Consider the following 26,816-nt stretch of genomic DNA (forward strand, 5'->3'; position numbering starts at 1 on the left):
AGAAAACAAAATAAAACAACTTTTGGGAATTCAACTTTTGATTGCTGCATTTTTGCCTCGAAGGAATCTGTACATCCACACTGGCACATGGTGGACATTCAGTATTAAAGTGTGCAGTCCCCTTCGCTTACTGCCCAGCAAGTCATGGCAGACACACGGCTCTTCCCCTAACCAAAGCCGTATATTTTTTTCTTACACCTAGACCAAATGCTTCAGATTTATTATCAAATGTGACATGGATGATTCAAACAAAAACAAATGCCCTTGAGTTTAAAAATAGAAATTTAAAAGACTAAATATTTGTACTTAGAAAGGAAAAGAAAATAATAGAAATCTCTGTGGCAGACCATTCCTTGAAATTATTCTCGCTAAATTATAATCATGCACTTTCCACTCTCTTTAATTAAACATTAGATTCCATTTATTCTAGACACATTTGCTTCAAGTAAATCAGAATGCCCATCATTTTTTGTTATTGTAAATGTATTTCAACCTCGTGGCCTGCACATGATGAGGCACATTAGATAATTTTTAAGCGAATCTCAGTGATACTATATATTTTTTCAAATTTTATACTTTATGTTATATTTATACTGATGAATCTGATCTTAAATTTTATAATATGTGAAGTGTGTAAGGGCTTGACATTTTTGACAACTACCTTTATACATTTCTGCAAAGAACTTGTTGGTGACAGAGGGATGGAGGAATTTGTTTTTATCATATTATCACAGGTAGGTAAAGCTGTTGGCTGCTGTTCTGAGGAAGCTACAGTGATGAGAAAGGTCACAGTGCCTTAATTTGTATCACGTCTTCTATTTTGAAAGCCTTGGACCTCTACATGAAAGCCCGAAAGAACTTTCTATCTACCAGATTTGCAATTGTTTGAATTGCTCAGATAATGTAGCCACATAGCAGTCTATAAATATTAAAGACAAGCTTTCTAGTGGTTGAAATAAGAGTCTACTCTTAAGAGTCTTAATTGTTTTATGTGGTAAAACCATTTAGTGGATTTTTAAGAAAAAAAATTAGCCAGATTTATTTCTTATCACTGTTCATACAATTTCAAATAATAAATGTTAACTAACTGAACCAGTGGTTTAAGCCGATGGGTAAATTGACTAGTTGATCTTAGGTAATTGCAGATAAATTTTGCAAAATGACAGCAGTGGAACTGCTATAGACATTCTGGGGCAAGTTGAATTTTTTTAGGGTATGTTGTTCTTTTTTGTGATGATAGAGGTAATTCTGGGTATTTACTTGATACAATGAATTACTCAAACTCCCTTTAAATTTTTACAATGCTTGCCATTGACCATTTTATAATTCACAAGCATTTCCACAGGTTTGTGGGAAAAGGATATGCCAGGTCAGTTGGACAGTTTATTTTATCTAAAAGTTCCATAGAATATGAAGTTTAAATTAATGCTAAAGAAAGGCTTAGAATTGTTTGTACATGTTCAATTATCCATCATTTGCTCCACTCCCTACTCCTTGCAGAACAATAAAAACGCTTTAAATCTATTCATGACATTTTCTTTAAAACTGGAGGAGATGAAGGGGAGAAGCAAGTTCCCATCACCATAGTCCTAGAACATTAGAAAGAATCCCTTCTCCATATCTCTTGGGTTGTATAGTATTTACCTGCTCACCAGAAAGTGGGCAGCAGATGTTCCATTTTTATATTTAAAAGTTTCCTCTTTGGGGACTACTACTCATTTGCCTTAACTCCAATATCAGCTGATTGAACTCATAATGTTCCACATTTTGATCTAAAAATATGTGTGTGTATATTCATACACCATATAAACTAGTTATTTACTTTGGATTATCCAAACTCATCTCTACCTTTGTAAGTATAGACTATATGGTTAACCTTTGGACAATTTTATTTCCCCTGTAGGATATTGGCATTCCAAAGAAAAATCTTATATCACCAATAATCTATTTTCTAAAGATTGAGTTGTATCAAATTATTAGGTCATTTTTATTTTCTCACCTCAGTTTTAGCAGGATCTGAGGACTTGTGCCAAATATGAAGAAGGCCTTTGACAACACAAAAATAGCAGAATTATAGATTGCATCTGTATCTTTTATTCATTAGAACTTTTCAATTGAAACAAAGTCAATTTTTTTCAGTAACAGAGTAACACCACCAAGTTCTTCTGGGTTGTGGATACCGTGCAACCAAGTTGATCTGCCTAGCAAAATAAAAATATTTGGAATTATCCTAGCAACTTTCAACTTATGTTTGAACTAAAGCCTCAATTGTAGAAAGATAGCAAGATTTGTTGCTGTGCAAACACATTTCCTACATCATCCACCAGATGGCCATGAAAAAAGAAATAGTGCTTAAAGTGAAACTCTGACTGATGTTATTTAATGTAAAGTTTAAATCTAGATAAGCTCTGCCTACCTAGAAGTAACAAAAAGAAATGAGAGGAAAAGTTATGCCATTAGAGGGCACTTTTGTAATCTTAGAAAAAAAGTCTGTTCTTATAAAGCAATTTAAGGCTTATGCTTAACAAGAATGAATTTTCATTTGTTTATTCTCAATGACTAATTCTTAAACTATATATCTGAGACAGAACATTTTATTGTTAGGGGAAAATGTGTAAAATCTTAAAACCACCATTTAAATAATATCTATGTAAAGCTTCAATTTTTTATCAGTAAATATAAGTTGTAAAAATATATACCATGTACCTACACAGTCATTTTTTGATTAGCTATATTCTGTGCTTCTTGTAAATACATTTTAACTTCTGCCCGTAACCTGACCAAATTGAACAAGCCATCAGTGCTCCCTAATATTTAAGTTTTTCACCAACAGTAGTTGCATGTTATTAGATAATATTTATAGAAACAGAATCTGACAGAATATAAATTCCTGTGTTTGGGGTGCATACTAATTTTGAAACTTTTTTGAAAAGTGTGCTTTGCCCATAATTGGCATAGCAATTAAGATGGTTAAAACTGTTTCAGAAACAAAAAATGTGGCCTGATGGAATTTTAGTTTGGGAAATATGATGTTTTTGATAAAGCAAAAGATAAAGTTTCAGTCCATTATCTATTGGTGATCGTCTAAATAAAAATATCTACCTGAGCCAATAAAGTAGGTAAACCAGTAAAATAGTTTAATAAATAGAAGCTTATTGTCAAAAACTATGAAAGACTTGAGATTTTAGCCCACTTGCAAGCTAATAAATTAGTCTGTCATAGTTTCATGGATGCTAGAAGAAGGCAAGATACTCCTGGGCCAGAGATAAAGGACTTTATTACTCAGAGCAATGTATTACTCAGGCAGAGTATCATTATTTTGTTCCACTGGCTCGCTGATCCCCACTTCCCACAGGATGATGCAAAGAGGGCCAGAGGGCACTAGGCCGTGTCTGGATTTTATTACAGGAGAGGATCCCTGAATTTAGGGACCTGAAATCTTTTATAATGGGTGGTAGCCATGCCTGCTCTTTGCTTCAGAGGCTTTATCTGCCAAGGCTGCTCACTATACAAATATCCTTGAAAAGATAATGTGGAACAAAAGCAGTCAGTACATCTGCTCCCAAGTACTTGCAAAAGCAAACACAGAGACCCATGGAGAATTGCCTCCCAACACCTACTCTGCATAATCCTATAATTTGAATTTGTTTACTAATATTAATTTGTTAAGTAGCTGAACTGGAGAATATATAATAATCAGATTTACCATATTTTAAGCCACCTATAATAAATAGTTCATATTTTTTACGTCAGATAGTATTTACTGTATGACCTTACTTATCTAAGTCTCACTTTGATCATTTTTAAAGTGAGAAAAAAGAATAATGCCTACATTATAATGTTGTTGCTAGCATTAGATGAAATAATATATTTAAAGAACTTAGAAGAATGCCTGGCATGTGGCATGTATACAACAAAATTTATTATATTGTTTTTATCTTAGAATTTTTTTTTCTTTTTTTGAGACGGAGGCTCTGTCGCCCATGCTGGAGTGCAGTGGCGTGATCTTGGCTCACTACGACCTCTGCTGCCTGGGTTCAAGCGATTCTCCTGCATCAGCCTCCCAAGTAGCTGGGATTACAGGCACCCACCACCACATGTAGCTAATTTTTGTATTTTTAGTAGAGACGGGGTTTTGCCGTGTTGGCCAGGCTGGTCTCAAACTCCTGACCTTGTGATCCACTCGCCTTGGCCTCCCAAAGTGCTGGGATTACCAGTGTGAGCCACTGTGCCCAGCCATAATTCATTTTTTATAAGTATCTGATTTAATAAAAAGAGAGTTCTTTCCTGGGGCAATTGAGGATGCAGGGAAGGTTCCTATCAATTGACACTATTTTTCCAACTCTGGCTGACCTAAATATCCCAGATACCCTGGGTCCTTAGGCAGCTTGTCCTGCTAAGTCATACTGTGGCACTGCGGTTGGCAGCTTTGTGGACAAATATGGGGCCTAAGGAGGTAAGCCTTCAGTGGCTCTGAGGCAAATATGCCTGTGTATCTCGCTTTCAAGTGCTCTGATAGCATGTTTGCTATAAGTTTCTAACAAGTACAGAAAGTGAAATTCTAGCTATTTTTAAAGAGATTTTCTTTAGTTGGCCTCATCTGTTCTCACAAGGCAAGTTTTGGGGATGGTACTACAAAGAGAAATAAACTGGTAGAATTGTATGTGGCATGTCTATGGTATTTCTAAACAGAGGCAGCATAGCAAATGCCATTTGGATTTTCAGTTTCTGCTAGCTCTAAACAAAAGAGGAGCAGAGGCGAGGGACAGAGAGCGGTGAGGGAGGTCCCATTCAGGTCAGTCCACCATGTCCTTGCTTGGTTAAATTAGATCAGCCTAGTCTTGATTTTGATCCATCCAGCCATCTTTTGCAAACATAGCCCTTGTCTACTGTTAGCAACTCTCATGAGCTCCCCCTGACATCCCCAAGTTCTCTTGGGTTTCTCCTTGACAATCATCTGGATATCTGAGGGAGAGATTACTTCATGCAACTTAAGAAGGCCTGGTCTTATTCTTAAACTGCCAGCTTTTTAGGAAGAAAAGTTTATTTCAGTCACAGAAGCATTGCTCATTAGAGATCACCCATCCAAACTCTTCAGAAAACTGAGGTCCGGAGTGGCTAGGTGAATTGCCTAAGATCACACATCTAGTTAGGAACTGAAACTAAACATCAAGTTTGTTAGCTCTCAGTTGAATTTTCTTACACTTGCAATACAATTAAGAAATAAGAGTGGGAAAGAAAAGCCTCGTAATAAATTATTATGGCTTTCTGGAGAGATATTACAGAGGATGAACATTGGGCTCTGCAGTCAGATCCACCTGTATTTGTATCCTTTCTCTGCTTACATAATGGAGTTTTATTTTTGCGTAGGATAGCAGCTACTTCACAGGCTTATTGTGAGGACTAAAAGTAGTAATGCAACTCGTGAACTTAGAACAGTGCTTTGCACGTAATAGCTCCAAATCACTGCAGATATTTTGTATGGAAAATCGCCAGAGCTGAAAAGAATATTTGGAAAAAAGTAAAATGCTTTTTGCACAAGCTCGTTGTGAAAAATCCAACTCTCATGTCCACATTGTAAAAAAGAGAATGCTTATTTCTCTCAAACTATGTATTTTTGTGATCTGAATCTATTTTTGATAGCATTCAAAGAAAGATAAAATTAAAATCAAGTGATGTTTTAAGTAGAGGTTGATTATAGTAATGTCTATTTAAAAATAAAACTGGCATTCACTTCATCTTGAATTATCACAAATATTTGCTATTTAAAGTACCTCAATGTAAAAACAGTATATTTCTCTAATGCTTTAATTCCTTGATGTATGTTAAGTCAAAGAGGTAAAGGAAAACAATTCTTTACATATTTCTTTCTGTGAGAAAAAAAAATGTACCAAATGGTCAGAGGAAGCAAAGTTTTTTTCATGAGACCTGTCATGTCAAGGAACCTGCCTACCTGGGGCTTCCTGTTGGGAACACCAAGACATGTGGAAGACAGTGTCTTTGACAACACCCCTACAGCAATGTGCAGTAGAGAATGATCCATCATTCCTTAGAGGATCTTTGATGGAAGTCAGTGACAAATGCCAAAATGTAACTCAGTGAAAGTACTCTGCTGGAAGTTAAGACAAATGTTCTAAATATACACCTTTCTGGCTTGATGTGTGAGTGGAGGTTCAAGCCCATTTTCTAAAATGATAAAGATGTATATGTCAACGTTGTGTTGAAGACTCTGGTACCCAGTAACAACTAGACATCAACAAATAACTCATCTTGTGATTCTGGACAAATTGCTTAATCTGTGAAGGAGATGAACTTTATGATTTATAAAAATCCCTGACTTATGAAAATTTAATCTTGGAAAAAGCACAATACTATATAGAGAGTTATATATGTATAATCCCTAGTCAGATTTTAGGGAAGAATAAAAATAATTGAGCAGTGATGATTTTCTGGTTCTCAATGAGTCTCTGTGATTTATGTTGAATGTAATAGTTCAACCGTACCAGCAATTAGCAAGTTGACTGCTGAGCAATGATACCAACCAACCATTGGTATAACTTTTATAATAGTTCAAAGAACTGACCTTAAGAGATTATTTTCATGCAAGCTTTGAGACATTGATACAGTGTTATCTACAATGTCCATATAGGCTTCTGCTGTAATGAAGTGAGGATTTTCTCTCTGAATACCCAGAGAAGTTAATGTAGCAAGAGTCTTTTCATTTCAAAATCTTTCTAATGTCTGAAATTCTAGTGAATTTATTCTCAACATCGTGAAAATGTTTGAAGAAAAAATGTAGTAAAGTTGCCTTCAAGATCATGTGTATGTATCCAAAATTCATGATGCATCCCTAAATTTCCATCAAAGCTAAAATAGTGTTAACCCTTAAAAAGTCTGTGACTTGCCTGAGTGTCTGCCTGCAGAACTAATAAAGTAGTCATTTCTGTTGCCTCAGGATGGTGCTGCTCAACTGGTGTCTGCTGTGGCTCCTGTTTCCACTCGGCTCAAAGACCCAGAAGTTACCCACCCGGGATGAGGAACTTTTTCAGATGCAGATCCGGGACAAGGCATTTTTTCATGATTCGTCAGTAATTCCAGATGGAGCTGAAATTAGCAGTTATCTCTTTAGAGATACACCTAAAAGGTATTCTCCCTGCAGTATTTTCTTTATTTAAAAGCTCACAAAGGATGCCTCCAAAAAAGAGAGTAACCTTTAGACTTAGTTTAGGTAATTTACAAATCAACCTGTGAATGGCATTACCGATCTGTAAGTAAGGGGGAACATGGCAGTGCAACTTCTAATTATGAAATAGAGGCTGTTTGATTCTTGCTGATTGTCATCTCCTTTTGGGTGGAGGAGGCAATGCTTGCATTTCTTACATTTTGGAATGATTATTTTCTTCATTTCAGTACAGGAGGATATTTCTTTCTTTCTTTTTATTTTTTTTTCCTGAGACGGAGTCTCGCTCTATTGCCTAGGCTGGAGTGCAGTGGCACAATCTCAGCTGACTGCAAGCTCCGCCTCCTGGGTTCACGCCATTCTCCTGCCTCAGCCTCCCGAGTAGCTGGGACTACAGGTGTCTGCCACCACACCCGGCTAATTTTTTGTATTTTTAGTAGAGACCAGGGTTTCACCATGTTAGCCAGGATGGGCTTGATCTCCTGACCTCATGATCCGCCCTCCTTGGCCTCCCAAAATGCTGGGATTACAGGCATAAGCCACTGTGCCCGGCCTCAGTACAGTAGGATATTTCTAAGAAGGATTCTGTAGGATTAAAATGAAATCAATTTTCATGAATATGTGTGATTCTTCAAGAGTTTGCATGAAGTTTTGTTTTTGTTTTTGAGACAAGGTCTCACTGTGTTGCCCAGGTTGGAGTGCAGTAGCACGATCATGGCTTACTGTAACCTCAACATCCCGGGACGAATCAATCCTCCCATCTCAATCTCATGAATAGCTGGGACTATAGGTGTGTGCCACCTTGCCCCACAAATTTTTAAAATTTTTAGTGGAGATGGCGTCTCACTATGTTGCCCAGGCTGGTCTCTAACTCCTGAGCTCAAGTGATCCTCCTGCCTCAGCATCCCAAAATGTTGGGGTTACAGGCATGAGACACCACACTTAATGCATTATGTTTTATTAGTATAATATTTCTTCAACCAATATTATCATATTCTGAGAGACATAGTTTGGGAAATAAACTACTTCCTTGTGTGAAATGAGAACAGAAGGTAATAGACAAACTTGGACATTGTTTTCTTCCGTGCCGTTGGTTAGCTCTGCTATTCACATAAAACCTAAAATCAAACAAGTTTTGAACACTCTTCTACTTACATGATGCCAAACTAGTTATATTGTTGTACCTATTTCTTTGTAATATAGATAGGTTCAGTTGTGTTTATGTGGTTAATAACTCCCATGCAATCTGGCCAAAGGGACAAAATTCTACTCACAAAAAGTAGACTGCATTAAAAATTAAGCATTCTGACACTGTTCAGGAATGCTTATGGTACATTAAACTTTCCATACAGTAAACAATTCAATCATCTATTTTGTCTAGATGATTGTTTAACTTTACTGTTATATGAATAAGTTGCTTTTGCATTTATAGGGTCTTCACTTTATTTGTCTGCCCACTGCCCGACTCCCGTTCTCCATTTCCAAAAGCATCTTTGAATGGTGGCGGTTGGGGGGAAGTACTTATATTTCAATTCAGATTCTATATCTTCAGATAGAAGCAGACTCTAGGTATAAGAACCAGGCTAGAACAAGAAGCGTGGTGTTAGGATTCTTAGGTTTTATTTACTCATTTAGTAATTCAATTATTTTAAAATGTTGATCAAGTACATACATGCAGAAATCTGTGCTAATTGCTAGGAATACAAAGGCGTGACAAATGAACCCTAACAGGGCCCTTGTGAGGAAAATGACATGAATCAAATAGTAATACAATTATATAGTCACAAGTAACAATAAGTGCCCAAAAGTAAAAAGTATAGGACGTTCTGAGAATGCATAAGAGGACCTAATCCAGAGTGAGTTGGAAAAAGCATCCCTGAAGAAATGACTTTAAATGTGAATATGAGTCACAAACCTCTGTAGTGACAGGGCCTCTGCCTACCTCACCTGTCTCTAGTCCTGTCACTACCCATTTAACTCTCTGTGCTCAAACCGCAAAGGACTTCTCTAGTTTCTGAACCCTACCCACCCTACCGTCTATGGGATGTGGTTTTCTCTGCCTGAAAAGAACTCCTTTGCTCCAACTCACATTTAAAGTCATTTCTTCAGGGATGCTTTTTCTTTAGTCTCAAAGATTAAAATAAATCTCAAGGAATGTTTGTTGGATGAATTAATGAGTAGTTTCCCATACATCCACTTTCACCACCTCCAAATCATTCCTTAAAACTGCAGCAAGAGGAATCTCCTTAAGAAAGCAAATGTACTATGTGATTTCCAGCTGAGGGTCCTATCGGAGCTTTAGATTTTAGCTTTAGGGAAAAGTTCCTTAATTGTATGAGTGCAAGACTGTCTCAAAACAAACAAATAAAAAGACAAAATAGTAAAGCTATGAATAAAAGTCACTAATGTAAAAATGTGAATACAGCGTTATATTGCCAGAGCCAAACATACACTTTAGAACTAGGTTGCTGTGAAAATGTTCTTTTGAAATAGTTGCAACTACGTCAGAGTGCCCTCAAGTTAATGTACAAATTTATCACCAAATGTATGGAAAGCATGGCACCTATAGGGCAACAAACCTGGAAATTTTCTTGGTTGTGATTTAATTGCAATGGCAGGGCCTGTGTTAAATAATACCAGACAACAGGTCAGTGTTGATTTTTAACTCAAAATACTTTGGGTTCAATGTCTTTTATTTCACACTGTATTTGTTGATGATAAATGTGGTTGCAGATCCTTGGGGCTGTTGGACTTCCACAGTTAATGCTGTGTCATGTTTTGTGTCAAATAGCCAATTTTATTAAACTGTGTTAAGGGAAAATACAATGACATTTTATGAAAATTTTATAAAATTTATAAAATGAAAAAAATTAAAACCAAATGATTTCTCTGGTAAGTCTTGATTGTAAATGTTGGAAGGAATTACCACGGTCTAAAGTGGTCCACTTTCCCACAGGTATTTCTTTGTGGTTGAAGAAGACAATACTCCACTATCAGTCACAGTGACGCCCTGTGATGCGCCTTTGGAGTGGAAGCTGAGCCTCCAGGAGCTGCCAGAGGACACGAGCGGGGAAGGCTCAGGTAAGCAGCAGGATAGATCTGCCTCTGGACCTTTGAATGGATGATTTTAAAGCTTGTGAAACATACAACCTTCTGTGTGTTAGTAAGAAAAGGCAGCATGGGTGCACAAGTGAAGCTGGAGGTATGAGAAGGAGATAAGGGAAGTGGGAGGGTGGCATCAGATGACACTGACCCTGATAAAAGGTTAGGAGAGACAGGTACGGGGACTGACGGCTTGAGAAGGGGAGAGGTTTGGACTAGCCTCTATGGCTGTGGTTTGCAATCTTGTCTAAACATCCTAATCACGTATAAGGCTTTAAAAACTGCTGATGCCTAGATCTTGCAAAGGTCTGATTTGATTGGAATGGGGTGAGGTCCGAACTTTGGGATTTTTAGCCACACCCCCCAGGTGATTCTAATATACAGCCAAGGTTAAGAACCTCTGATCTCCAGGGAATAAGAGATGGAAAGAGAGAAGCAGAGAGGCATTTAGTAGCAGTTAAAGGCCAAGATGAAAACAAAGTTAGTAGGATGAGTGGGCTAAGCATTTAAAGAAGACAGATGATGGAGAACAAATAAAATAAAAGAGAAATGAGAAGAGTCTGTATGGCACCCTGAAAGCTCTTTAAGAGCATCATAGGTTAAAGGTGAAGGCTTGTCAACGAGTGCCCTACAAAAGACTATATATATATATAGTCTTTATATATATATGTACATATATATATAACTATGTATATATATCTACAAAGGCTAGCTATAGTAGTTACAAAGAGGAGCAAACATCGCAATTAGGAAAATTATGGAAGTGTGTATGGAGAGTAAAGAGACCAAGATACAGAAAACAAATCTTGATGGGCTTTTTTTTTTTTTCAGGACAGGGTCTTGCTCTGTCACTTAGGAGTGCAGTGGTGTCATCTTGGCTCACTGCAACCTCCACCTCCTGGGCTTAAGCAATTCTCCTGCCTCAGCCTCCCAAGTAGCTGGGACCAGAGGTGCATGCCACTACGCCCAGCTAATTTTTTGTATTTTTGTAAAGACAGGGTTTCACTATGTTGTTGCCTAGGCCGGTCTCAAACTCCTGAGCTCAAGCAATTCGCCCACCTCGGCCTCCCGAAGTGCTGTGATTACTGGTGTGAGCCACCGCACCTGGCCAAATCTTGATGTTTATATATCTGTTTGATGATTGTGTTTATCCCATAGTTTAGGAATATGAAATTCTGTATAGCTCACTTTCAACCTGCAGTGATAAGCTGGAAAAGGTTTCTTCTCACTGTAGCTACCCAGTCATTCACCAAGCCCTGGAAACTTATCTATACACTCATATCTGTGTGATATCTGATACTTACAGTAACAAAATATGGAAAAAATTAGTTTAGCTTTAACACTATTCCTGTGTTATTCCTGGGTGCACGTTCTATATGTTGAACCTTAAGCATTCTTTTTTTATTTTATTTTTATTTTATTTTATTTTATTTTGAGACAGGGTCTTGCTTTGTTGCCCAGGCTAGAGCATAGTGGTGCCATCATAGCTCACTGCAGCCTTGAACTCCAGGGCTTAAGCAATCCTCCTGCCTCAGCCTCCCAAGTGCCTGGGACTACAAGCATGTGCCACTATGCCCAGCTAATTTTTTTATCTTTATTTCTTATAGAGACAGGGTCTCTCTTTGTTGTCCAGGTTCGGCTTCAAGTAATCTTACAGCCTCAGCATCCCAAAGTGCTAGGACAACAGGCATGAGCCATGACACCCGGCCAAACATTCTTACTGGTACTTTATATTGTGTATTTTAATCAGATTGTCAAGTCCTTCTAACAGTCGCGGAATTAGCAAAATGGCTGGCCATCCAAATGCAAACTGATACAATTCTTTTGGTAAGCAGATTGACAGTCAGGATTAATAATGTCTCAAAAGTTTACAGTCTCTGACCTAAAATTTTTACTAATTGGATTCTGCTCTGAAGAAATAATTTAAATTCAGAAAAGCCATACACATATATAAGGGCATTATGTATAATGGTCAAAATAAATATTATCTTGAATACATTTATAAATATTTTTACTTATGAACATGTACTATTTTCATAATGGAGAAAAAATAAGATAAAAAGGTAACTTAAGGTTGGCAAGCCACAGTGTATGCCCTGACAGTAGCCTGTGCTTCTCATGTATTTTCTAGGTGATCTGGAACCTCTTGAGCAGCAGAAGCAGCAGATCATTAACGAGGAAGGCACTGAGTTATTCTCCTACAAAGGCAATGATGTTGAGTATTTTATATCATCTAGTTCCCCATCCGGTTTATATCAGTTGGATCTTCTTTCAACAGAGAAAGACACACATTTCAAAGTATATGCCACCACAACTCCAGAATCTGATCAGCCATACCCTGAGTTACCCTATGACCCAAGAGTAGATGTGACCTCACTGGGGCGCACCACGGTCACTTTGGCCTGGAAACCAAGCCCCACTGCCTCTTTGCTGAAACAACCCATTCAGTACTGTGTGGTCATCAACAAAGAGCACAATTTCAAAAGTCTCTGTGCAGTGGAAGCAAAACTGAGTGCGGATGATGCTTTTATGATGGCACCGAAACCTGGTCTGGACTTCAGCCCCTTTGACTTTGCCCACTTTGGGTTTCCTTCCGATAATTCAGGTAAAGAACGCAGTTTCCAAGCAAAGCCTTCTCCAAAACTGGGGCGTCATATCTACTCCAGGCCCAAGGTTGACATTCAGAAAATCTGCATAGGAAACAAGAACATCTTCACCGTCTCTGATCTGAAACCTGACACGCAGTACTACTTTGATGTATTTGTGGTCAACATCAACAGCAACATGAGCACCGCTTATGTAGGTACCTTTGCCAGGACCAAGGAAGAAGCCAAACAGAAGACAGTTGAGCTAAAAGATGGGAAGGTAACAGATGTATTTGTTAAAAGGAAGGGAGCAAAGTTTCTACGGTTTGCTCCAGTCTCTTCTCACCAAAAAGTCACCTTCTTTATTCACTCTTGTCTGGATGCTGTCCAAATCCAAGTGAGAAGAGATGGGAAACTTCTTCTGTCTCAGAATGTGGAAGGCATTCAGCAGTTTCAGCTTAGAGGAAAACCTAAAGCAAAATACCTCGTTCGACTGAAAGGAAACAAGAAAGGAGCATCTATGTTGAAAATTCTAGCTACCACAAGGCCTACTAAGCAGTCATTTCCCTCTCTTCCTGAAGACACAAGAATCAAAGCCTTTGACAAGCTCCGTACCTGTTCCTCTGCCACCGTGGCTTGGCTAGGCACTCAGGAAAGGAACAAGTTTTGCATCTACAAAAAAGAAGTGGATGATAACTACAATGAAGACCAGAAGAAAAGAGAGCAAAACCAATGCCTAGGACCAGATATAAGGAAGAAGTCAGAAAAGGTCCTCTGTAAATATTTCCACAGTCAAAACCTGCAGAAAGCAGTGACCACAGAAACAATTAAAGGTCTTCAGCCTGGCAAATCTTACCTGCTGGATGTTTATGTCATAGGACACGGGGGGCACTCTGTAAAGTATCAGAGTAAGGTTGTGAAAACTAGAAAGTTCTGTTAGTTACCTTCTTATAGAGATATATTATGTAGAACTCCAGGAGGGATATTAAATCACTTTAAGTATAAACTGACTACTCCCACAGCTGAGAGAAGTTGTGACCTGTACTTGTACTATGGAAGGAAGGATATCAACGTGTGTATATTGATGTTTATATAAGTAACTCTTGAAGGAGACTTGTTCTAGCGTGCCCCATGGTACCTAGTGTGTGTCTGATGCCGGTTGGTGTCAAAGATAGAGGACTTCTTGAAGGAACTTGCCATTCCCTGCTTTGACCACTGCATGAACTGCTTCTAAATTATTTTATTACCTAAAAATTTAAAATATGCCATTCATTGCACACACCCATAAATGCAAATCATTCCTCTCTATAGATGCTAGGATATATATATAAATTATTTTATAAATTCTTGTTTTAAATGTCAGTGTTTCTATGATTGTAAACTATTAAATTCTTTTCCTATTAAAAGTACAGATCTAATCTAAGTATTATTAAGTGGATAGCCCTCTAGTCAGTTATATTGCTATTGTAAATTCTTGTTTGTTGCGTAAAATGTTAAAATACTATATGTATCTCATGTACAAAGTTGACATACATTATATTCATGTACATAAAATTAAAGAGATTAGATTATATACTGTTCATTTTCCCAAGCAGCTACCTTGGTGTATTCAATTTCTAATCTGTCCTCAAAACTGCACCTTCTGTAGTTTGGCACCAAAACAGACGCTTTTTAGTAATTAAAAAGGGATGCCCCATCTCTCTAAAGTTATTATGGCATTAGAAATAGGTATTAAAATTTGTATTTTTGACGTTGAATGGGAGCCAGCTGTTAGGAGAGTTGAGAGAGCTACAATAGACTTGTTTTAAATGAATAGGACAAGCCAAACACTAACTCGACTAGTATTCAACAAATTGTCCATAATAACCTAAAATATATCACTTTATAAGCATTTATTTTAAGTACAAAATTGAGATATTTCAAGTATTTTCCATCTGTTTGAATATTAGCAAAATAGTTAAATAATTATTTTAATCTGTAGCTCACGCAACTTAACAAACACCAGTCAAGACTTTTATTAGTAAGAAGAAAACTAGGAAAGCTCTTGTTTTATAACATTAATGGTCTGCTACTTTTAACTTTGATTTTTCATGGATTTTTTAAAAGTAATTTCAAGTGTAAGAGACAATTTAAGCAAATCATAACAGAAATATTTTATCAGAGACTGTGCACAAAGGGCACTTTTAGGTAGCTTCATTCTCCACAGGTTCTATACATAAACCATGAGGTGTTAATGAGAATATTGGTCCAGGAATCAGAAAAGTCTGGAATTCACAATCACCTAAAGCAATTATGACTTTCAGAAAATCTGTTACCTCCCATAATCTCCCTTTCCCACCTGTTAACATTAGGTGGTGATAGATTTAGATGAGATGACGTTGTTAGATACTTTCTATTATAAGAGGCTGTCTTTGGTAGAATTCTATGATTCTAAAGTGCTGTGACTACAAGTGTGGACAGGTATAATCCCTTTACCTCTACACTGCCCCCTGCGTGCTGACACTGCCTTTCACATGGTGGGCATTCAACAGCAACATTCCTGTGGAGTATAGACGGCTATGACTAAGGTAGTGTAAGTGGTGGTCCTTATAAAATATGCTCTGCTTGCCTTAGGAGAAAATAGTTCCTTAAAAACGTTCTCATCCAACTCCTCAGTGTTAAGATATCTAAACAAAAGTGACCACATCTATACGCAACAGTAATGACACCTGAAAGAATTTTTAACAGATAAAGAACAGTACCCCCATGGTTATGTAACCAACCAACTAGGAAGGAAAGACTTTAAAATTGACAGCATCCCGGAGATGTTGTATCCTAAGTTATGAATGTGCTGCCGTTGAAGAAAAATCAGCTTTCTCATATTACTCACATATATAATATTACATAACAATGTGTTAAATTGGACTACAGTGAATCAAAGAGTTACTGCAGCTTCTGAAGGTGACAGACTTAACTTTCAGATATTGCTTAATGCCTGGGAAACCCTGGGAACCACGCCAAGTCAATTTAACCAAGCTTTTGCTTTTTAGCCAGCTGTGATGGTGGTTTCTACATAGTCTGGATAAATCCAAGAATTCTTTCATGGCCCCAGTGAAATTTGCCTTTTTGAAATTATTTGGAAAACGAAATACACATTATGAAACTTCTATCACTCCTAAAGAAAGAGGAAAACCTATTAAAAATGAAGCTGTCTTATTTACTAATGCATTTCTATTTCAGGAGCATTTGGCTAAACTGGGGACAAAAAACAAAAACTTGTTCTTAATTAACAAAAGAACTAGAAAGAAGCTCATATGAAAGCACCACCTTGTGTTCAGTAAGCTTCAGGATAGCTCTGTTGACAGCAGGGCATTTAGAGAGTCCCAAGTATAGTCATGTATCACTGGGGAGGGAAGAATCTTTGAGGACATCTAGTTTACAATCTTTATTATTTTTCAGGTGTAGAAAAGAGATTAAAGATCATAGAAGTCAGAATAAATTTGTAAAAGTTATAGTCAAAACAGCTAAGAAATGGCATTGCCCAGACTCCAAAATCCTGACCAGAATATAAATCACCAATTCTTGGTTTAAAGGAGTTATTTGTGAATCATTTTCCAAAAAAAGAAGTACACTTTTTGTGTTACTTACCGTTTCAAAGAAACTTATTCTTCAAGACCATTTCAGATTTCCTTAGGAATGTATATGTTACCCATAATTGACCACTTAAAACTTGTAAGAAAAAAAACGTTATGGTCATTTTGTTATTTTTAGAGACAAAGTATTTCTAATCTAGGTTTGCATGCACATACAACCTTGAGGCTGTGAGATCATTAGTCAATTGCTTTAATTATAAGCCCTGTTTTTTTAATCTAAAAACTAATAAACATCTATAAGAATTATAACAGATTATTTTCTTCATTAAATTACTTTTGTAATCAAGTTCTAGATTAAATGTTTAAACATGCATTAAAGGATTAGTGCTGAAAAGCACTTATTTTCATTACTCAGAACACATTTGAAAAAATGATTTTGATATGATGAAGAGGCTTAAAAAATGACAAAGATGAACTTCAGAGTTTGAAAAAGGCTTAATGATTCTTAACGGTTTGACTCTGAATGAAACCACACATGCGCGCACGTGCACACACACCTAAACTTTTGTATATATTCAAGGGATCCATTGTAGCTGAAACCAATCCAGTATCCCTTCCAATATTACACCAATCCCTTCTAGAGATTATCTAGTTCTACCATCTCATTTTACAGATGAGGAAATTGAGGCCCAATTAAGACTAGAATCCAGATTCTCTTACTCCCAGTTTAATGTCCACTCAGGACTTCATCTTAAGCACTTCTTCACTATAGAAAGCATGGGACAACTCACCCAGAGTATTCTTCTTTGTCTCTATTCACTGGCTGGCTTCAAAACAACACAAAAGCATCTAACTTGGAGGACAATGTCATCTGGACCATCTCCAGCCACTTCCTTCCCCCACTCTGATATGGTGTGACAGAGATACAATTGGCTGGGAGCCTGCCTTCTGGCCCTCTCCCTATGACCAAGTAGAGTGACCACTGCCAGACTTTAGCTGATCTTTACATGTAGCTGACCAAATGACTTGGGAAGCATCAAGGCACCCTCACAGTTGTGTTTCCCCAGAGAGTTTTAGCCAGAAAAATATAGAGTCTTTGGGGATTTGGGCCTTTGTTGTTTTGAAAGTGGGAAGTAGGAGAAAGGAGAAGAGGGAGAGAAGTAGGGTGTGGAGAAAAGTATAATTTTATCTCATTTCTTTCTCTGAGAGATCTAAGAAGTCAAGACACAAGAGATCCAGTGTAACTTGATTTTATTAATGCTTGCATTCTGTCCTTCATGTAACCTTACGCTGGAGCATTGGACCTGGATCGCCATCCTCTCTGTCAGAATTGCATCTCACTGATGGACATTTTCATTTCCCAGGAGTGGTTGATCATGCATCTTGGCAAGATTTCCTTCATTTCTCTTTACAGTCCCCATTCCTAACCTTTGAGAAACAGTCATCAAAGTATAGAAGTAAAGTCTTTTAAAATGCCTTTCCAGATGGACCCTTAGAACTCTTTCAAAGATATTTGTAAATATTCACTCTAAATGTAATAGAAATAAAAAGCTGTAGATCTTCATTACAGAAAAACCATTAGCTCAAGATTGAATAGTTCAAGGTCTTAGGCACAGTTTCATCTTATGCTGTCATTATTTAGATGCCAAGAAAGAAAGGGTGGGATTGGCTATCCCACAGTATAGCGGGGAGGAGGGCAGTGCAGGGAAGGACATTGATTCCTAGTAAAATATCTATTAAAAAACAGAAATAAGAATGAAGTACCAGAATGTAGTTTATCATCCTTTTATGCTACAGAAGAGAACTTGCAAGACAGTGTAAGGTTTCCCTGGAACTTGTTAGAAATGTCATCTAGACGTCAAGCCAGGAACACAATCAAGCAGCCTTCCAGGATGTAGTCAGGCCCCAAGCCTCTTCAGAACTGGGAATAATGTTTTGAATTGAAACAGAGGTGTAAAACAGAGAGGTCAGAGCAGATCAATACTGGTTATGGGTGATGAGATCCAGACAGAACAGTCTCGAAAAAATTAACTGTCTTACAACGAGGGGGTGTGATGGATGTGTTATTTTTTGAGTCTAGTAGTATTACTGTCTGAAACCGGTCAGTTTTTAGGGGCAACTTCAAAATGTTATTTGTGTCTTTCTTGTAAATACCTGCCAAGATTAATACCCAATCAAATGCCATGACTTGGAAATAAACAAATATTCATTTCTTGTCTATAATTACCTTTTGGTATAATCCTTTCAACTTGTGTAAATAGGATATAACAGAATAACACCAATAGTTGTTTTAAGATAGACTGAAAAACCCAAAATGCCCGTATTTAATTATAACTCTGACAGTAGTGTGTTTCTGAGAAAAATTGTTTATAATAAACAGAGCCAAGTATATGAATACATCACAGGCATAGAAGTCTGACTGTTCATTCTCATCCTTTCCTATAAAATGAACTCAGACCTATTTAAATAGGATTAATATATTAGTTCCTTTCATCATGCAGGCCTGATAATTTCCACATTCCCAGACCAAAAAACAGTTTTTGGAAGAAGCATGCCACCCTCAAGAACCACTGGTAAATGTCTCACAGGCATCTGAATTTGTCTGACCTGGTTTGTGCTCTGTGTGTCCATATGGCTGAAGTAACAAGATTGTGGCCCAACTAATGTCACAGTTATAACAATAGACATGGATTGCTACATGAGCAATTTGGTAAGAGCAACTGATCTAGTCATAAATATGGCCCATTTCCAATGGTTGAGTTTCCGTGTATCACAGTAGCTATGGTAGCTTTAGCAACATTTGATGTTTCCAGCTCTTCTGGATGTGGTAAGAACTTTAAGTGAGAGGGACAAACAAGCATACGTATACATTTTAAATAACCAAATAAAATTCAACCCGTTTTATTATGGTAAAATATAACTTTAAAAACATTTTTAAAGAAATAGCAGACTCTTGGTTGACTATTTTAAAAGAGTAATATTGAATATCTCCTTCCTGCTGAATAAAGCTTGTCATTCTTCCTCAAATAAAGAAGTCAAGCTGTAAATTACAGATTGCGGAATTTTGCCTTCTATTATGCACAGGATCCCAGGTTCTGTTGGGTTGTCCTGGGGTGATCTTCAGGTATGGAAAAAGATGAGATATGAAAGCTGGGTAGGAATCACAGCATTTACATCTAAATTGAATTTTGTGCAAGTTCCATTGACTAATGGCAGAGAGCTGTGCTTCAAATACAGCTGTGGTCTGAGCAAACTTGGCTGCTCTAAATACTGAATGCCAGTTCCTTTGCCAATTCCATGGGCAAGCATTCCAGGAGGCTTGAGTTAAAATGTGCAGATAAATACTCGGTTCTGGAGTTTTTTGGTGCCAAAGCATACAGAATACTTTATGTTCTGCTATGGAAAGATTGGAAGAACAGAACTTCTGTTTTTTAGTATCTCTGAAGATTTAAAACACTTCTTAGACTACTTATTACCTTTCATAAAACTCACTCCTACTTTAAAAGTCTCCTGGTGGCTTACCTATATTAAAAAGAGGAAAAGAATTCTTTTTGATTCCGCTGAGTTTTCTCTTCTCTATTGAAGTTAAGCAAGCTAATAAGAGGACAGCAAAGGAAAGAGTGCAGAAGTGGGACTTTGGGCATTTTCTTAAACTTCTGTGGGCTTGAGCTTCCTCATTTGTAAAATGAGAAGGGTGATGATCTCCTAGATTCCTTTTTGGAGAAGCAGGGAAACTAACAACCTTTAAGCACATACTGAGTGCCAAGCATTTGAAATACCGTTATTTAATCCTTATAACAACCCTGAGATGGAGACATTTTTGTATTCTCATTAAGCAGAGGAGGTACCCAAAGAACAAAGAAATTATATAATGTGCTCAAGGTCACAAAGTTAATACAAAATGGAGCTGGAATTTAAATGCAGATACATCTGGTACCAAATGAATGCATTTTTCCACATCCGCCTGTATGCTTGTGAGTTCTAGTGCTACTTAGTGAATCTCACCAGAATAGAATACATGACGAGTCCCTTACTAAAACTGGAGAAAGTTAAAGTATATTAAAGCTTGGCCTGCATATTTATAAACAAGTTTTCTCTGACATAGATAAATATCAAGCATTAGGGACAGAATACGAATAATTGACAAAGTATTGCTAAGTTGCTCTTATTGTGTAGAACTTTCCCATTTTAATGGTGATGCATATTACCATAACAACTTTGTTTGGTATTTGTTTGTGTCTTATTATATAGAATTTGATGTAATGCTTACATATGGCATAATGTGTCTTTAATATGATGTTAATAAACCTTTATTTAATGCTTTTGTTTTTTAGCATATAAAGAGTTGTCTGTGGTTGTCTTTGTTTTTCTTTCCGCTTTGCCCTTGCACGTGTTTGACTTCTGTTATCATTTTTTAATAGCAGATGTTTACTGGGCCTTCATTAGATACCACATCCTGATATGATAGTTATAGCCTGAGCTGAGGCATCTTTTTAATCCACATAACAACTTTATGAAGTAGACACTGTTGATTTTCCACAGTTTACTGATGAAGAAAACAAGGTTCAGAGAAGTTAAGTAACTTCCCCAATTTCATGCAGCTAATACGGGGTGCAGTTCTGTGTCCAATTCAGGGTTTTAGATAACGCCAGTGCAGGAAGGGATGATACTTATTTACTGCCTTTGGGAAAGATCCTCTGACTGCTATCCAAGGAACTCATTGGCATAAATCTACTTTTAAAGTTTGTTAGACTTGTGTTCATTCTACAAAGCACTTGTTTTGATGGCGCATCAGATACTTACTATTGACATTCTTGTGATTTGCTTTATTACACTTTTGTTTCTATATAAATTTTTCCTCATGTACTTCAAAGTGAAGGAGTTCACACAGCCACTTCCACAGTCCCAGGCTGAGAGCTAGTGAACTTCATGTCCTGCATGGGAAAGGAGCCGGCTGATGACAGGATTCAGGTAGCATCAGCAGGGCTTGTTTGGTTGGACTCCATCCTGGACAGCGCTAGGGAGGAATGATGGCCGTGTTGATTCTCTGGGTCCTCCTCCAACTTGAAAATATTTTTTCTAATTGCTAAAGTAATATTATAGATATATATAAACTACAAATTACTGAAACACGTGACATGAAACTTGAACATTCGCCCTGATTATTTTCCCCAAAGAAAACTATTTTTTAACAATTCTACTTGCATTCCAGTACTTTTTCTTTCCTGTTCATAAAATAATATTTGTTGTCTTTCATTTTTATCAAATATGGAATTATACTGAATACACAGTTTTGCTTTTTTCATTGAATTTGATATTTTGAGTTACATTCCCTGCCAACTTGACCTTTAAAAAAATAAATTCTTCCCAGATATTCTCCAATGATTTGTGAAGGTGTGTGTCTTATGAACACACATATTAAACCATCCTCAAATTTAATGCTGAACCATCGCCTACCTCTTCTATGTTCACTGTTGCATATGAGCTGCCTCTCCCAACAAGTAACATATTCTAGAACTTGTCTTCATCTTTAGGCTCATCAGTATCTTTGTAGGGGTGTTTCCCAGATAATATGGGATATTGCTTAGGGATTCGTGGACACATGATTCTAAGAATCAGACAAATAAACGTAAGTTAAAAGAAAATGTTCTTAAAGCCCAATTAGGTCTTTTTTATATCAAAATTTTACTAAAAACTGTTTCTGTCTCACACTAATCAAGTTGATATTTGGTGAGTAAAGATGACATTCTGTGTAGAAATTTTTCCTGAGTACATGTGACAAAGAGGTTGGGTTAAAAGCAGGTCATCCATCCCGGTGGAGTGGGATCGGAAACAAAAATAATAATAATAAAAAATAATAAATTTTAAAAAGCAGGTCATCACCTGGTGTCTCTTTTACTATCTCCCCACAAACCTCTACCCCCCAACCACTTGATCTAATCAAAGCAAGGAACCAAGTATTTTCTTTTTTAAAAAATTTTAGTTTATTGTGGTAAAAACACCTAACATGAAGTCTACTTAATAAAAAAGTTTAAGTGTATGATACAGTATTGTTGACTATAAGTACGATGTGCGTAGCAGATCTCTAGAGCTTACTCATCTTGCTTGACTGAAACTTTATGCCCATAGATTAGAACTCCCTATGTCTTCTCCCCTCAGCCTCTGACAATCACCATTCCATTCCTTTTTTTTTTTTTTGTAAGACAGAATCTTGCTCTGTCACTCAAGTGCTGGAATGCAGTGGTACAATCACAGTTAACTGCAGCCTCGACTTCCCCAGGCTCAGGTGATCCTCCCACCTCAGCCTCCCAGGTAGTTAGGACTACAGGTGTGTGCCACCACACCTAGTTATTTTTGAATTTTTTGTAGAGAGGGAGTTTCCGCATGTTGCCCAGGCTGGTCCCAAACTCCTGGCCTCAAACAATCCACCTACCTCTGCCTCTCAAAATGCTGCAACTTACAGGTGTGAGCCACTACACTCAGCCTTCCTCACTTTTACTCTATGAATTTGACTATGATAGATACATCATATAAGTGGAATAATGCAGTGTTTGTCTTTCTGAGACTGAATCATTTCACTCAGCACACTATCCTCAAGTTTCATGCATATTGTTGCATATTACAGAATTTACTTCTTTAAGGTTGAATAATATTCTAATGTATGTATTTGCCACATTTTGTTTATCCATTCATCAATGGATGAATGAATCTAAATGTCAATGGACATTTAGATTGTTTCCGTAACTCAGCTACTGTGAATAGTGCTACAATGAACATGGGAATGCTAATATCTTTTCAAGATCCTGATTTCAATTCTTTGAATAAATATCCAAAAGTGGGATTCTTGGATCATTTGGTAGCTCTATTTTTAATGTCGGGGGAAACTTCCATATTGTTTTCCACAGTAGTTTTGTCATTTGCATTCCTACCAATAGTTTTCAGGGGTTTCAATTTCTCCACATCCTCACCAACACTTGTCTTTTTTTTTTTCTTTTAATAATGGCCTCCTAACAGGTGTGAAGTGATATCTCATTGTAGTTTAAATTTGCATTTCCCTGATAATTAGCTATGTTGAGCATTTTTTTCATAAACTTGTTGGCCATTTGTATGTCTTCTTTGGAGAAATGTCTATTTATGGCCTTAGCCCATTTTTTAAATGTTGTTTTTAATAGACACATAATAATTGCACATATTTATGAGGTATAGTGCAACGTTTTGATACAGGTGTACATCGTGTAATGATAAAATTAGGATATTTAGCATATTCATCACCTCGAACATTTATCATTTTTGGTGAGAACATTCAAAATCCTCTTTTCTAGCTATTTTGTAATGTATGATATAACATTGTTAATCATGTCATCCTATTGTGCAATAGAACACCAGAACTTTTCCCTCTTATCTAACTGTAACTTTGTACCCATTGACCAATCTCTTCCTATCCCCTACTTCCCACTACCCAGTTATTAGTTGTTTCCTACTGAGTTATAGGAGTTTTAAAACATGTTTTGAAGATTAACTCTTTACCAGATATATGATTTACAAATATTTTCTCCTGTAGGTTCCATAGAACCATAGCCTTCTCACTTCGTTGATCATTTCCTTTGCTGTGCAGAAGCTTTTTAGTTCAATATAATCCCAGTTGTTTATTTTTATTTTGTTGCCTGTGCTTTTGGTGTCATATCATGCCCTTTCAAAGTAAATCTTCACTCTGCATGTATTTTTGAATCACAATTAAATATTCTGAAGGCTTTGATGTTTCTTGGTTGGGTAGCGGGTAGTGGGAAGAGAAAGACTCTTACCTTTTCATCTATTATTGCCAAACAATTCTGGCATAGGTGAAAAAGATAAACATCTTCAAGCTATCTGGCGGCTTTCTCCTTTGCATGCTGCTCTTTGGAATATTCAGGCAGAAGACTGACACGTGGCAGGCACAAAAGAAGACAGAGATGTGGGTTCAGTGTCTCTGTTGTCTGGGGATTAAATGTCACGACAGTTGTCTCTGTAAAGAGCTTGAGCAAAAATACTTTTAAAATTTCCATTTCATGCTCATTCCAAATTCTGGTTAAGTGAAGTGACAATAAAAAAGTAAACTGAAACTAATTTCAAAGGATCCATAGAGGACTGAGACTTGAAAAGTATATTTAAGCAGTATATAGTAAAAAGTTTTATTGCATCTGCATGTGAGGTATGATAAAATATACAGTTAATGCTAACATCTGGTTTGTTGTATATGTCCTGATTTTATGTGTATTTACAGGAATGTATGTGTGTTTTATATGAATAAACAGAGGATGTAAGGTTATGTAAAAAAACTATATACGGCATATATTAACCATGACATACTTGACTTAGATTTACGTTTTCATGTTCCAGAATGAGAATGCCTTTTAATTTTTCATTTTTCCTTCTCATACTTCCTTTGTCTGGTTTTCTTATAAACGTTATCCTTGCCTCACAAAACTAATTGGGAGACATTCCTTCTCTAAGAAAAAATTTGTATAATATTAGGAATTATTGTTTTCTTGAATATTGGATAAAACACAGCTGTGTTTTATCATATTTTATTATCTTTTGGGGTGTTATGACTACTTTATTATTCTACTTCGTTACTGATTATATTCTATTCAAGTTTTTTATTTCTTTTTGAGTCAAAATTTTAATTTATATTTTTCTTTAAAATTTGCCGTTTTGACTTAAATTTTCGAATTTATTGCCCTCAAGTTGTTCATAGTATTATGTTACAGTCTTTAAATATTTTACCTATTTATAGCATTGTTTCCTTTATTATGTTTTAAATTGTATCTTATCATTTTCTTAAAAATCTTTCCAAGAGTTTACCTATTGCTGTATTTTTTCAGAAGCAGCAGCTTCTAGTTTTATTAATCTTCTAAACTGTTTCTTTGTCTTATGTTTTATTGATTTCTAATCTTATTGTTATTATTCTCTTCCTTCTGCTTTCTTTGCATTTTTACTATTTTTCTAATTGCCTGAGTTAATCATTCAGCTTACTTATTTTTATGTTTTTACTTTCTAATATATGGTTTTCCAACCCTACATTTCCTTGTGAGTGCCACAATAACATTCCCTTTGAGTATAACTCAACTACTATTCTATTTGTTTTCATATAAAATGTTTTGTTAAGTGATAAGACATTCATAATTCTCACAATGATTTCTTCTATTATTCAAGAATTGGAGTATTATTTTCTTTTGGTTACTTATATAGACAATTTTATTATGGTCAGAGAATGTGGTCTGTGTGCAATTAATTCTGTAGGAGTTATAGCTATTAAGATTTGTTTTGTGTCTTATTCATGTTCAAGTTGTATAAATGTTTCATGAGAACTTGTAAAGAACATGTATTCTCAAACCATTAAGTTTCTACAGAAAATATGCCCATTCACACAGCTTGTAAATTGTGTGCTTCAAACATTCTATATCTTGGCCGGGTGTGGTGGCTCATGCCTGTAATCCCAGCACTTTGGGAAGCCGAAGCAGACAGATCACAGGGTCACGAGATCGAGACCAGCCTGACCAACATGGTGAAACCCCGTCTCTACTAAAAATACAAAAATTAGGTGAGTGTGGTGGTGTGCCTATAATCTCAGCTATGGGAGGCTGAGGCAGGAGAATTGCTTGAACCCGGGAAATGGAGGTTGCAGTGAGATGAGATCGGGCCACTGCATTCCAGCCTGGTGACAGAGTGAGACTCCATCTCAAAAAAAAAAAATTCTATATCCTTTCTTTTTTGGTTTATTTGATACATCATTTCTGAGAAAAGTTCATTAAAATTTCCAACAATTGTAGAATTATCAAATATTCCATGTAATGTTGTTAGTTTTTGCTTTATATGTTATAAAATTGTGTTGCTATGTGCATACAAGCTCATTATTTATAACTTTTCAATGAATTTCCCTTATATCATTAAAGAATAATATTTATAGTAAATATTCATTTCCTTAATCAAGTTTTTTGTCTAATATTTTTATTTCTACCCCAACTTTCTTTAGATTAGTAATTGTTTGGTACAGCTTTCTTTTTTTTTTTTTTTTTTTTGCCCCTTTACAAATATGTTTACATTACATTTCTTTTGAATAGCATAATGGTAAAATACACATGTGATATGGTTTGGCTGTGTCCCCACCCAAATCTCATCTTGAATTCCCATGTGTTGTGGAAGGGACCTGGTAGGAGGTAACTGAGTTACGGGGCAGGTCTTTCTGTGCTGTTCTCATGATAGTGAATGAGTCTCATGAGATCTGATGGTTTGATAAAGGGAAACCCATTTTGCTTGGCTCTCATTCTCTCTTTTCGTGCTGTCATTCATGTAAGACGTAATTTACTCCTCCATGCCTTCTGCCATGATTGTGGAACT

General features: G+C 36.6%; 1 protein-coding gene across 1 annotated transcript in view; it reads left to right on the forward strand.

The window, feature by feature from the left end:
• The window catches only part of NDNF (neuron derived neurotrophic factor), a 34,080-nt gene extending 17,179 nt beyond the window's left edge, over positions 1-16,901 (forward strand). Inside the window, exons 2-4 of the mRNA XM_003271329.4 lie at positions 6,956-7,144; positions 10,137-10,261; positions 12,414-16,901. Of these exons, the coding sequence (XP_003271377.2) occupies positions 6,957-7,144; positions 10,137-10,261; positions 12,414-13,807 (1,707 nt within the window). The 5' untranslated portion in view covers position 6,956 and the 3' untranslated portion in view covers positions 13,808-16,901. The remainder of the gene's footprint in view (positions 1-6,955; positions 7,145-10,136; positions 10,262-12,413) is intronic.
• The last annotated feature ends 9,915 nt before the right edge of the window (positions 16,902-26,816 follow it).

This window comes from Nomascus leucogenys, chromosome 7b, assembly GCF_006542625.1.
Source record: "Nomascus leucogenys isolate Asia chromosome 7b, Asia_NLE_v1, whole genome shotgun sequence".
Lineage (NCBI taxonomy): Eukaryota > Metazoa > Chordata > Mammalia > Primates > Hylobatidae > Nomascus > Nomascus leucogenys.